The following is an 11,833-nucleotide window of genomic DNA, read 5'->3' on the forward strand; positions in this document are numbered from 1 at the left end:
AGGCATCAACTTGGATACATTTGAAGGGTTGTGTGTCAACGTGATAAAAAAAAGAGATAAATGTTAGGAGCTAAATTCTATTTTATTTTTATTTTTAATTTAAGTGTGTCCAATGTTGGCAATGGCTTTTCTTATAAGGGATGGAAACGTCTATGTAATCTCAAAGTGGTTCATAAGATAAAAAAGATTTATTTGGAGATCTTGTCACAATGAGGTTGCTACCAAAGAAAACCTTGTTAAGAGATTGAGGGAAGTGAACCCTAATTGTTTGAGATGTGAGGAGGAAATGGAGTTTGCTGAGTGTGCACTCTTTTTCTGTCCCTTCACCAAGGTAGTCTAGGGAGTTTCCGGTTTTAGCTATTGATTTTGGAGAGAGGATTTCTCAAGCTTTGAGGACTGGTGGGTAAGCATTTATGCGCACCTTCTGTTCTTTTTGTTCTAAAAACTTGCTCGCCCTTATGTGTTGGTATATATTGAAAATTGACAGTCACTCTATTTTTGAGGACCTTCCTCTAACTTGGCAACAAGTGCTCCAAGACTTTACTTGCTCTTTTTGAGTCATTAACTCATACTACCCCGCTCAATTTTTGGATGCTTAAGGGCTAAATATAAGAAATGGTCTAATGTCATTTTTGAGTCTGATTGCTTTAATGTGATTGTCTAGATATTATTCTTGTTTTTTGTTTGGGTAAAACTACAATTGAGGTTGCCTAACTATGAATTTTTTTGGTTACCAAATTAATGAAAATAATAAAATATCGTCCACCTATTTATTTATTTATTTATTTTGTCATCAACTAGTAACCATTTTTATTTGAAGGATGTTTTCTTAATGACTGGATGGTTAATCCACACCATGAGCTTCAAGCACTCTTCTTCTTGTAGTAACTGTGTTTGTTAAAGAAGAAAAAAGTTGCACCGATCACACTCACATTTTCTCAACAATACAGGGCAACGAGTAGTTATTGTGGAATAGAATTAAGACAGCAAAAAAAAAAAAAAAAAGAGTAGAAAAGTCACTCCAACCGATCAAAATACCTTGTTATTCTCTCTCTCACGCGACTTTTATGAGTGACATCTCTTGCAGCTGAATATCTCTTATAACCAACATTATTCTGTGAAAAGAAAAAGTTTTTTAATTTCAAAATTAAGATTTAAAACTTCATTTTATGAGAATAAAAAGATGCGAAGTTAAAAAATAGTTAATAAAACGTTAACGAATTTTCTATCTTTAGCCTTTCCATTCTTTCTGGCCAGCGAAGCATTTAAAGGCATTCTCACCACGAACTTTTCCTGTATATAATTATTATAAACTCTCTCTCATTTTCCCCTCCCCTCACTGACAAACTTTTTTTTCTCTCACTTTCAGCTTTGCATTTCGTCTCTTTTGCGGAAGGTGGTTTGATATGGGGGCCTCCTCGATTTTGCCAGATCTCGGAACCGAGATCCTGATCCCGGTTTGTGCCGTGATTGGAATTGCCTTTTCTCTCGTTCAATGGATTCTCGTTTCCCGGGTCAAGCTCTCTCCCGGTCGAGACTCTGGTGCCCCCGGTAACAGCGGTGCCGCTGGTAAAAACGGCTACGCTGATTACCTCATTGAAGAAGAAGAAGGTCTCAATGACCATAATGTTGTTGTTAAATGTGCTGAAATACAAAACGCCATCTCTGAAGGTTGGTACCCTCTTCACTTTTTATTTTTTAAAGCCTTTTTCGATCTGGGATTTTGAAAAAAAAAAAGAGAGAAACTTTCTGTCTTCCCTTATGTTGTTTTTGTTTTTGGTTTTCACGTTTGAATTACTTAGCCGTAATGGGTATTCGAAAAAAAACGTGTTTTTTTTTTCTCGCTGTCGTGAGACATTTCGATTTTTATGTTGTGAACGTTTAGATCTTCAATTTCACATTATATTATATTATTTATTGATATTGGATTTCTTGGTTTGTCTGTATAAATTTTGGTGATGTGTTTTTAACTTAGAAGAATGAGTTTTGGAGCACGAGGTTTTCTGTTTCACCATGCTTTCCTTGTTAAAGTTTTAGTTTTTATTTTTAAACAAACAAAATATTCTTATATTCATTTTATGTATTCAAAAGCCATGAAAAACTACAAATGTGCAAGCTATCTTTTATTTATATATAAAAAAAATGTGTGCTCCAATGAGTGTTTTCTTCAGATCGAAGTGTATGGTGATGGGGTAATTTGGAGTTTGGACCCACGTGTATTTATTAATTATATATTACAATCAATATATGGTTAAGCTGGTGTGTTGATTTTCTGTTTGCACATTGAGAACATAATTGAGATCTAGGCTTTTTTCTTTCCTTTTGTCTTTTTGGGTTTAAACTTTAGGCTTTGTAGCAGAAGCCATAATGGCCTTGCAAGACTTTTGGACATTTCCTCATAATTGCATGCTTACTATGTGAAAATTTGTTCCTACTGATTAGTCTTCAGATTTGGATTTAAATGGAAAACTGAATGTTCAGGAACTAAATTTATTAATGAAATTCAACCCCTTTCGTTGAACTTGAACTAGATCTGGATATATTTAAAAAGAAAAACTGAAAAAATAGATCTGGAAGTTTTACTTTATATGTGGCCCGATTTAAATTCCCAGTGGTCTGAACTCTTCAATTTTTTTAAAAAATTATGTGGGGCCTGAATTAAGTTTCTAGTGGCTATAACTCTTCAGTTTGTATACTCTGAAAGAGTTACTTAACGAAGATATAGAAATGGATGATTTATTTACTTTGAAATATTTGTTTAGTTTCCTTCCTTTTTTACTTCTGTAACTTTTTTTTTTATCTTGCATGAATTGCTGTCATAGTAAAAGCTGATTTGAGCAAATGTTGCACTGTTTCATGATAGATATGCTTAACACTTTGCTTCACTATTTGAAAGTTGACTGCTTTTGAATCTTTTCTATGCTTCCAAGGTTGTAACATACTGAGCTATTTTTCTTGTTTGTTTCTGCTTTTTGTGAGATCTAAATGGTAAATATTACTTTTGTTAAAATGCAAATTTAAAGATACTTTTTTAATTGCTCTCAACAAAATGAAATTACTTGTCTAATAGAGAGGAACTACTTTTTTCTGTCTGTTAGGTCATTGTTTCTATTGCTTTACATGAGGATGGGAATAAGAACACTCTGGCTTGTTCTATAGACAATGTTCGTGACAATATGCTTTTCCTAATTCAGTTTATATCTTGTTGTTTTGTTTGTTGCCTTTTCTGCTGGTAAATTTTGGAAAGACTTCCCAGTTAGCTAATATTTTGATTTATGAGTTTACAGGTGCAACCTCATTTCTTTTCACTGAGTATCAGTATGTTGGCATTTTCATGGTTGCTTTTGCAATCTTGATTTTCCTCTTCCTCGGCTCCGTAGAGGGTTTCAGCATGAAGAGCCAACCTTGCACATATGACCTATCTAGGATGTGCAAGCCTGCCCTTGCCCCTGCTGCACTAAGCACCTTATCATTCTTGCTCGGTGCTGTCACTTCAGTTGTTTCTGGCTTTCTTGGGATGAAAATTGCTACCTATGCAAATGCTAGAACCACCCTTGAGGCAAGAAAGGGAGTTGGAAAGGCATTTATTACTGCATTTAGATCTGGTGCTGTCATGGGCTTTCTTCTTGCTGCAAATGGCCTTTTGGTGCTTTACATTGCCATAAATGTATTCAAGCTCTACTATGGTGATGACTGGGGTGGTCTTTTTGAGGCAATCACTGGTTACGGGCTTGGAGGTTCATCCATGGCACTTTTTGGCAGAGTTGGTGGAGGAATCTATACCAAAGCTGCTGATGTGGGTGCTGATCTTGTAGGCAAGGTGGAGAGGAACATTCCCGAGGATGACCCTAGAAACCCTGCTGTAAGTAACATGCATCTACGAATATCTGTAATGGTATTTTTTTAATCTGATACTTAATAGTTCCTCCTTTAGGGATGTCCCTGAGTTACTTCCTTGTTTTCAGGTGATTGCTGACAATGTTGGGGATAATGTTGGTGATATTGCTGGAATGGGATCTGATCTTTTTGGGTCCTATGCTGAATCATCTTGTGCTGCCCTAGTTGTTGCTTCCATCTCTTCTTTTGGAATGAATCATGAATTGACTCCAATGTTATATCCTCTCATCATCAGTTCTGTCGGTATCATTGTTTGTTTAATCACCACCTTATTTGCAACTGATTTCTTTGAGATCAAGGCTGTTGATGAAATTGAACCATCATTGAAGAGGCAACTTATAATCTCCACTGTTCTCATGACTATTGGAATCGGAGTTGTTAGTTGGATAGCTCTTCCACCTTCCTTTACCATTTACAATTTTGGAGATCAGAAACTTGTGAAGAACTGGTAAGCTCTTTGTGCTTCTTTTGCTGAGAAATGTTAAAAGTCATATGCTTGCATTAAATGAGAGCAACATTGAATTTCTTCTTCAGGCAACTATTCTTATGTGTTGCTGTTGGTCTTTGGGCTGGCCTAATTATTGGTTTTGTAACTGAGTACTACACTAGCAATGCATACAGGTAACTCATGTGGATGATATTGTTTTTCTCCTTTCGTTATCCTTTGTTATAATTGATTGTAACACTCTCTTTACATTCTCCTGCAGCCCTGTACAAGATGTTGCTGATTCCTGCAGGACTGGAGCCGCAACTAATGTTATTTTTGGTCTTGCATTGGGTTACAAGTCTTGCATTATTCCTATTTTTGCTATTGCTATCAGTATTTTTGTTAGTTTTAGCTTTGCTGCTATGTATGGCATTGCTGTTGCTGCCCTTGGAATGCTGAGTACCATAGCTACTGGATTGGCTATTGATGCTTATGGTCCCATCAGTGATAATGCTGGAGGCATTGCTGAAATGGCTGGCATGAGCCATAGAATACGAGAGAGAACTGATGCTCTTGATGCTGCAGGGAACACCACTGCTGCTATTGGAAAGGTTTGATTTGTTTTCACTTAAGCACATGGCTTACCTTTTTCTAATTTTATTTTATTTATGGCATCTCTATGTTTGTTCTGCATATTATAAAGCAGATTTTATTGTTTTGGTTGGCATTGAAACAGCTACTTTTTATTTTATTTGTCCTAATTTTTTTCATACTGTTATAATTGGAATTTTAAGAGTTATTCAACATCTTTGTTGCTTTTTTAATACATCCCATCTCCTTTAAATTTATTTGCAGCATGAGTAGTTTTTTGCTCTTTGGCTAGCTTTGGTTTTTTCTGTTGTTTGTAGCTGTAAGTAGTTTTCTTTCTAATGCCTGAAGTGTTGTTGCAATTTTTGCTTGATGCATGTTTATGTGTTTTCTTGAAAGAATGTAATCTTTCTTGTTCCAGTAGTGGATTAATAGGTGGATCTTTCTTGTTCCAGTAGTGGATTAATAGGTGGTATTCATTTGAAAATTCTGCATTTCTTTCCAGGGTTTTGCCATTGGTTCAGCAGCCCTGGTGTCCCTTGCCCTTTTTGGTGCTTTTGTGAGCCGTGCTGCAATTTCAACAGTTGATGTATTGACCCCTAAAGTTTTTATTGGTTTGCTTGTCGGGGCAATGCTTCCTTACTGGTTCTCTGCTATGACCATGAAGAGTGTGGGAAGTGCAGCTTTGAAGATGGTTGAGGAAGTGCGCAGACAATTCAACACAATCCCAGGTCTCATGGAGGGCACTTCCAAGCCTGACTATGCTACCTGTGTCAAGATCTCTACTGACGCCTCTATCAAAGAAATGATCCCTCCTGGTGCCCTTGTTATGCTCACACCCCTTATTGTTGGGATCTTTTTTGGTGTCGAAACTCTCTCTGGTGTCCTTGCTGGATCTCTCGTCTCTGGTGTCCAGGTAATGTTAGCAAGTCTTGATATTTTCTACATGAGACCTTTCCTACAGAGGGTTCATTTTAATGTTTGCTTCTGATCTGGTATGTTTGCAGATTGCTATCTCTGCATCCAACACAGGGGGTGCTTGGGATAACGCTAAGAAGTACATTGAGGTATCTCTGATTTGACTGATATCTTGGGATCTAATCTTATAATCGATGTTTTAAAGTAATGGTTCTACTTTTGTGCTCTGGCTTTTGTTGTGAATTGCAGGCGGCTGCTTCAGACCATGCAAGGGCTCTTGGTCCCAAAGGATCGGATCCACATAAGGCAGCTGTTATTGGTGACACCATTGGAGACCCTCTAAAGGATACATCTGGGCCATCACTGAACATACTCATCAAGCTCATGGCTGTTGAATCACTTGTTTTTGCTCCCTTCTTTGCTACACATGGTGGACTGCTGTTTAAGATATTCTAAGAGAAAACAAACATTGGCTAAAGGCCCACTGATTCCCATCTCTGCCGGGTTCCACATTTCCAATTTTCCTAAGTATATTTAGTTTAGCACCTTTTTTACTCTAGAGACCATCTCCTCTCAAAGGCCAAATCAGGCAATGAAAAATTTCCCCTTGTAAAGGGTTTACAAAGACATTGATAATGATGATGATGATGATGATAATGGTCAATCCATAGAAAAGAGTTAAAACTGTATTGTTACTATTATTACTTTTTGTTATATGAAGAATGTTGATTTTTGCTCTCGTCTAATTCTGTTTTGTTGCTCTAATATTCTTGTTATTAATGGTTTTTGGCACAGTTTAGGGATATAATGAGAATGCATGGATTCGTCATTGCAGGAAAAAGAAATGGTCTTCTTGATTAGTAATTTATTTTGATATAGGCTGTAGCAAAGTTCTTAGAAAGCTCAAGCTTGGCGGAAAGTATAGTGGACGTGTTTGCGCCCTTGCATTTGAGCTTGATTAAAATCTTTAGCATATTACTGTTGAGAAAGGTGAAGGTCGTAATTTGTGCGGTGAACCTATTCTAATCGTTAGATAAAACGGTTTCGTGTTCAGTCTTCACCAACATATCTGAACAAAAAAATAAAGTTCTTGCTAAGAACAGAGACATCATTGATGGGGGCTGAGTAAGGTGACTGAAGCTTGGAAGGAGGGATTGCATTAGGCATCAGCTGTAGGTGTTGAGTATTTTGGGGCTGGTTATGGCAGATTTCAAACTAAACATGTATATCTTAAACATTAAATTAAAGATATTGGTGACATGAAGACTTGATGATGATATCATTTAAATTTTGTTTGAAGGGCTTAACAATTGGTAGTAAGGAGCCATCCATTGCCCTACAAATTATCCTCAATATCAATGTGAAGTTTCTTTATCTCCTTATAATTTTACACACTGGTTTCATCGCTTAGTGTTTTGGATGCCGTTTCTGAGAACAAGCCAAAAGAAAATGTAGTATGGGGGAACCTCAAATCAGTGCTGCTTCCATAGGTCTCCTTCCTTGCTGGTAGTATTGAAAGTAGAGACTGACATAATCTTTCACTTTCTTGTATAATCTGGGATGAGTTTCATTGATGAGCTTTTCCACTGGTTGAATCTCTTGATCTGGATGTGGAATGCAGAAAACAGCTAGAGTAATCCTCTCCCTCTCTGAGTTTGTTACCACTCGGTGTACTGGGCTCTTGAATATCCCATTGCTCATTATCTGTGTGCAGTCCATGGAACCACCAATGTAAGTCACATTTTAATTATGACATCTATTCTTGATTTACAGCATCAAACATCTTTTAACCGAAACTTGTAGTTGGTAGATTAGCTTAGTAGATAAATTACTCGGACTGATGTAGCTAAGTTCATTTATTTTTTCCCCATGTTCTTTCATTTGTTTCAAGGATTTTACATCATGTTATATCTGACTATATGTTGGATATTGAAGAGTTGGAGTAACATAACTAACCAATCAGTCAACTACTTATCCGGACTAGAGAAATTTAAGAGTCGGAGCAACGTAGCTAATCACTATACTTACACTTTATGTTTTCTGGTGTTTTCTGGATTTGAAGGTGAGCTTTAGATGTGTATGTTCTGACATGAGTATATTCAGTTTTTTCTAAGCTTTTCCTTTAATTTTCAGGACTCCCTTCGTACCTTGACCCAAATATATGTCAAGACATAGATGTCGGATACGAATCATTTAGGGTATTAAAGAGTTGCCAATAATAGAGTGCTTATCATTAGATAATTGGGGTCATTACCTCTGCTTGATCTCCAATGTTGATAAGAAGAGCTTGAGGTATGATTGGAACATTAAACCATTGATCATCTTTCAGGACTTGAAGACCTTCCACTTCTTTGTCTTGCAACAGCATGGTGATTACTGATCCATCTGCATGAGGTTTAACCCCAAGAACTTAATCTGGTCTTGGACATATAGGATAGAAGTTAAATCTTGCTTGCATTGTTGCTTGGTCTCCATATTGTTGCAAAAACTGGTTCTCCTCCAAGTTTAGTGACCGTGCCATTGCCTTTAAGAGGACTTCCAGGATCACATGTAGTTTCGTTGAATAATCATTTAAAATTCCCCTGTGACAGAGATATGACAAATATATTTAACTTGTTTGATTGCTAACATTCACTCTTGGTGTTTTGTTCTCTTGTTGTATTGGTAGAAGTTAGTGCATAACTTTGGAAAGCTTCAGATCCCTAGGGCATAAGGGAGAAGGAGGAGAATACCTGAAAGATTCAGGATTTTCAGGCCAAAATTTGAGTGTTTGCTTATCTTCTGGGCGCAGTATAAGATACAATCTATCAGTCCAATCGAGTATTTGATGCTCAGATAAGATCATGTCGTTCCCGTACCCTTCAATGCTGCCGATTTCTCTGGAGTATTTCTTCTTTTCTTCTGACGGAAGAGCAAAGAATTGGCGAGCAACTTCTCGCAGTTTGTCCAGAAATGCACTTGTAATTCCATGATTGATTGCCTGAAACTCGCAAAATAATTCTCAGGTTTGAAGTTGACTAGTTTTACAATCATGAAAATTTTTAATGATGAGCTGTTGAATCCTCAAGAAATTTGAGCTACTTTTAAAATTGTATGTTTATTGGACAAAGTTGTCTGGAAGAGCCATATGCAGTATAGTTAAAATACAGTAAAATCGACAATGCACTGAAAATCAAGGAATTTGATAGTTAAAACTTTTTGTCTACAGAAATTTGCCAAAAATCTGACCTGAATGCAACCGTAGGAGCTGAGAGCTGATCTAAGTTTGTCAAATTCATCTCCACTGGTAGATGATGAAGATGCAAGGAGTTGAAGATCTATGGTAGGAACATCCAACACTGGGAAAGAGGCATCAAGGTCTCCCACTCCTTCACGAATGTATCTTTCTGGGACTTGTCTACTGTTGATAGCCGCCAGTTCCTGCACGGTTATGGCTTGTGGTTGAAGCTCGATAGGTTGAGCCATACAGCAAACTTGAGACCCAGGAATATGCCGGTTCTAACCTGTTTTGGTTGCAGTCATATTATATACATTCACAATTTCAAGTTATTTTCTTTGGTTTAACAGTTTGTGGTTGACATCATTCATGACGATCTGTACACTCTGCTTTTAAAATTGTCTTATGTCACTGCAATTATAATATTCAGAAGAAGGGTTTTGGTCATGTTCATTTGTAGAAATCCCCCACCAATTGATTTTCTGTTCAACCAAGCTTGGTCTTCCCTGGGATTTGAAGTATGCGCTTTAACGTCAAAGGAGCCAACTATTGGACAAAACCATGAAAAAGAGCGGTTCCATTCCACCTTTTTCAAGATTTTTATAATATTTTAAAGTAACGATTATCTTAAGCAGCCACGATCCGCGAAGGCGATGCCTTTCTACGCAAAACCATCTTTTATTGTAAAAAAAACTCAGTAGCATTCCCATTTTATAAAACCCTAAAATACTGATTACCGTTAAAAAAATTATTAATTTACTAATAGATTGTTCATTTTTTTATTTTTAAAAAATTAAATCCAACCTAGAAAATAATAAAAGAGTTTCAAATGGTTATATGAGATCTCGTCATTTTAGAATAATATAAAAATTCATTGAATAACTGCATCACCTATGTTGAAGAAGCAATATTGTAAAATGATTTTTATAATGCGGGGATGATGAAGAAATGAGCAATAGTAGAGTAAGCATGATAAGGTTAGAAAAAAAATTGAGGCAAAATTAAATTACATATTTTTACTATAGTAAAAATGTAATTTTTCCTTTTAAATAGTTTATATTTATAATTTTTAAAGAATTAAACCAAAATTGTATCATATTTTAGGGATTAAAGTATAATTTTATTATTATTAATTTAAAAATTTATCAATTATAAAATGATCTAAATAGAAAATTTTACTTTTTAGGGGGATCAAGGCTCCTATCAGCCCCCCCTCACTTCACCATTGAGAGTAAGGGATGAGCGGTGATAAAGATTGATAGTTCTTATTTTGCAAATAAACAAAAAAATGTATTGGACTAATTATAGAAAGGTCCCTAATTTTAGTAAAAAAATTCACATGAAATTTTTAACAGTAGTAACCAATTCGAGCAATTATCTTAATTAGAGTAAATAAATTGACAAAAAATTAGAGTAATCAAAATAAGAATTATTTTACTAAATTAAAATTATATCTTAATTTTATTTATTATAATTAAACTTAGTGAATAAATCTAATTTTCAAAGCTATTAAGATTCATTGCTTAACAATCCTCTCATACATCATTCATAAAAAAGAAGAAACGGAAGCAAATATGAAGCCAAGCATAGTCTTTTTGAATTCCATGTGGTACGCATTAAACTTTATTTATTTATAGAAATTACCATGTGGTATTCATTTAATTAATATAATGGTTTATTTATGCTTCGAAATCAATTATATATATTATATAAAAGAAGATTCAAGAGGAATATATGGAAACTTTGAGTTGTGGGATAGTTTTTCAAGTTCCAAAATCTTTTTTTTTAAAAGAAAATGTTACAAAATCAATAAGTTAAAACCTCGAAAGAGAATACTCAACCAATCTTAAACTTAGCTTTCTAGAACGAATTGACTTGGCCAAACTATCAGCAACTAGATTCTCTTCACGAGATATATGTTGAATCCTCCACTGTTTTACCATTTAAAGATAAGATGAGATGAATTCTTCTAACGAGTGCATAATTAGAATTTCTTGAAGAACCTTCTTGAATAGCGTTAACAACATCAATACTGCCAGTTTGGATTAAGATCCTTTCAAACCTTCTGTTCAAAATAAGATTTAAGCCATCTAAGATCCCCTAAAGCCCAGCCTCTACCACTGTACAACTGCCCAAATACCTATAGAACCCCATGATCCACCCACCATTATGATCACACACAAAACCTCCACCTATTGCAAAGCCTTCATCAAGTCTAACCGAACCATCTGTTCTCAAGCTTACCTAATTTCTATCTATTTCTAAATTATGAAAATAACAATGTGTCTTGTAAAAAGCTGCTTTTGAGGCTAATGAATATTACTTTGCCCAGCTGTATAAAACTTTAAGGACCTCTTCGTAACTCCAAGAGAAGTCTTGAAAAAAGAGTTACGATTCTTCCAAATACGCCAAATGATAATCCCAAAAAGGCACGACCAATCCACCCCATCTAAAGAAATAGATAAGTGATTTTAAAGATTAATTATCATCCAATTGTGATGGGAACCGATGCAAAACCTAGATCGTCTTTCTTTTGGAATAAATTTGTCCTAAATGATTCTAGTAGCAGAGCAATCTCCGAGTACATGTAACACATCTTCGTATTCATGTCACAAAACCACAAGCGCTGCTATTCCCAATGCCTCTCCTTGTCCTTTCAGTATTCGTAAGTAAACGACACTTGAAGGCAAGCCATAAGAAGAAATGAATTCACTGAGGTCCATTAAATCTCCAAGGCATCTCTCAAATACGTTCTTTAAGATTCAGTGTACAATCTCGAATCTTCT

The 11,833-nt window shown here is 35.7% G+C and overlaps 1 protein-coding gene and 1 pseudogene across 3 annotated transcripts; one reads left to right on the forward strand and one right to left on the reverse strand.

Moving 5' to 3' along the window:
• Window positions 1-974: 974 nt before the first annotated feature.
• LOC121205114 (pyrophosphate-energized vacuolar membrane proton pump) lies at window positions 975-6,576 on the forward strand. 3 transcript variants are annotated; one of them, XM_041076048.1, is made up of 9 exons: window positions 975-1,271; window positions 1,370-1,671; window positions 3,288-3,862; window positions 3,966-4,345; window positions 4,432-4,518; window positions 4,605-4,935; window positions 5,418-5,828; window positions 5,920-5,979; window positions 6,080-6,576. In XM_041076048.1, the coding sequence occupies exons 2-9, from the start codon at window positions 1,407-1,409 to the stop codon at window positions 6,284-6,286; spliced, it is 2,316 nt and encodes a 771-aa protein (XP_040931982.1). In that variant the 5' UTR covers window positions 975-1,271; window positions 1,370-1,406; the 3' UTR covers window positions 6,287-6,576. The 3 variants fall into 3 exon arrangements, with proteins under 3 accessions (XP_040931982.1, XP_040931981.1, XP_040931983.1); XM_041076049.1 differs by lacking the exon at window positions 975-1,271 and adding an exon at window positions 3,099-3,164 and having other exon boundaries at window positions 1,498-1,671; XM_041076047.1 differs by having other exon boundaries at window positions 1,210-1,671.
• Window positions 6,577-7,085: 509 nt separating this feature from the next.
• Window positions 7,086-9,571, reverse strand: LOC107912564 (protein SRG1-like; annotated as a pseudogene).
• Between the last annotated feature and the right edge of the window lie 2,262 nt (window positions 9,572-11,833).

Source organism: Gossypium hirsutum, chromosome A08 (genome assembly GCF_007990345.1).
Source record: "Gossypium hirsutum isolate 1008001.06 chromosome A08, Gossypium_hirsutum_v2.1, whole genome shotgun sequence".
Taxonomy (NCBI): domain Eukaryota; kingdom Viridiplantae; phylum Streptophyta; class Magnoliopsida; order Malvales; family Malvaceae; genus Gossypium; species Gossypium hirsutum.

Coding starts and splice junctions, on each gene's coding strand:
- LOC121205114 (XM_041076048.1), top strand. CDS start 1,407: ATGGGGGCCTCCTCGATTTTGCCAGATCTCGGAACCGAGATCCTGATC. Junction 3,863..3,965: donor ATGACCCTAGAAACCCTGCT/GTAAGTAACATG, acceptor CCTTGTTTTCAG/GTGATTGCTGACAATGTTGG. Junction 4,519..4,604: donor TACACTAGCAATGCATACAG/GTAACTCATGTG, acceptor ATTCTCCTGCAG/CCCTGTACAAGATGTTGCTG.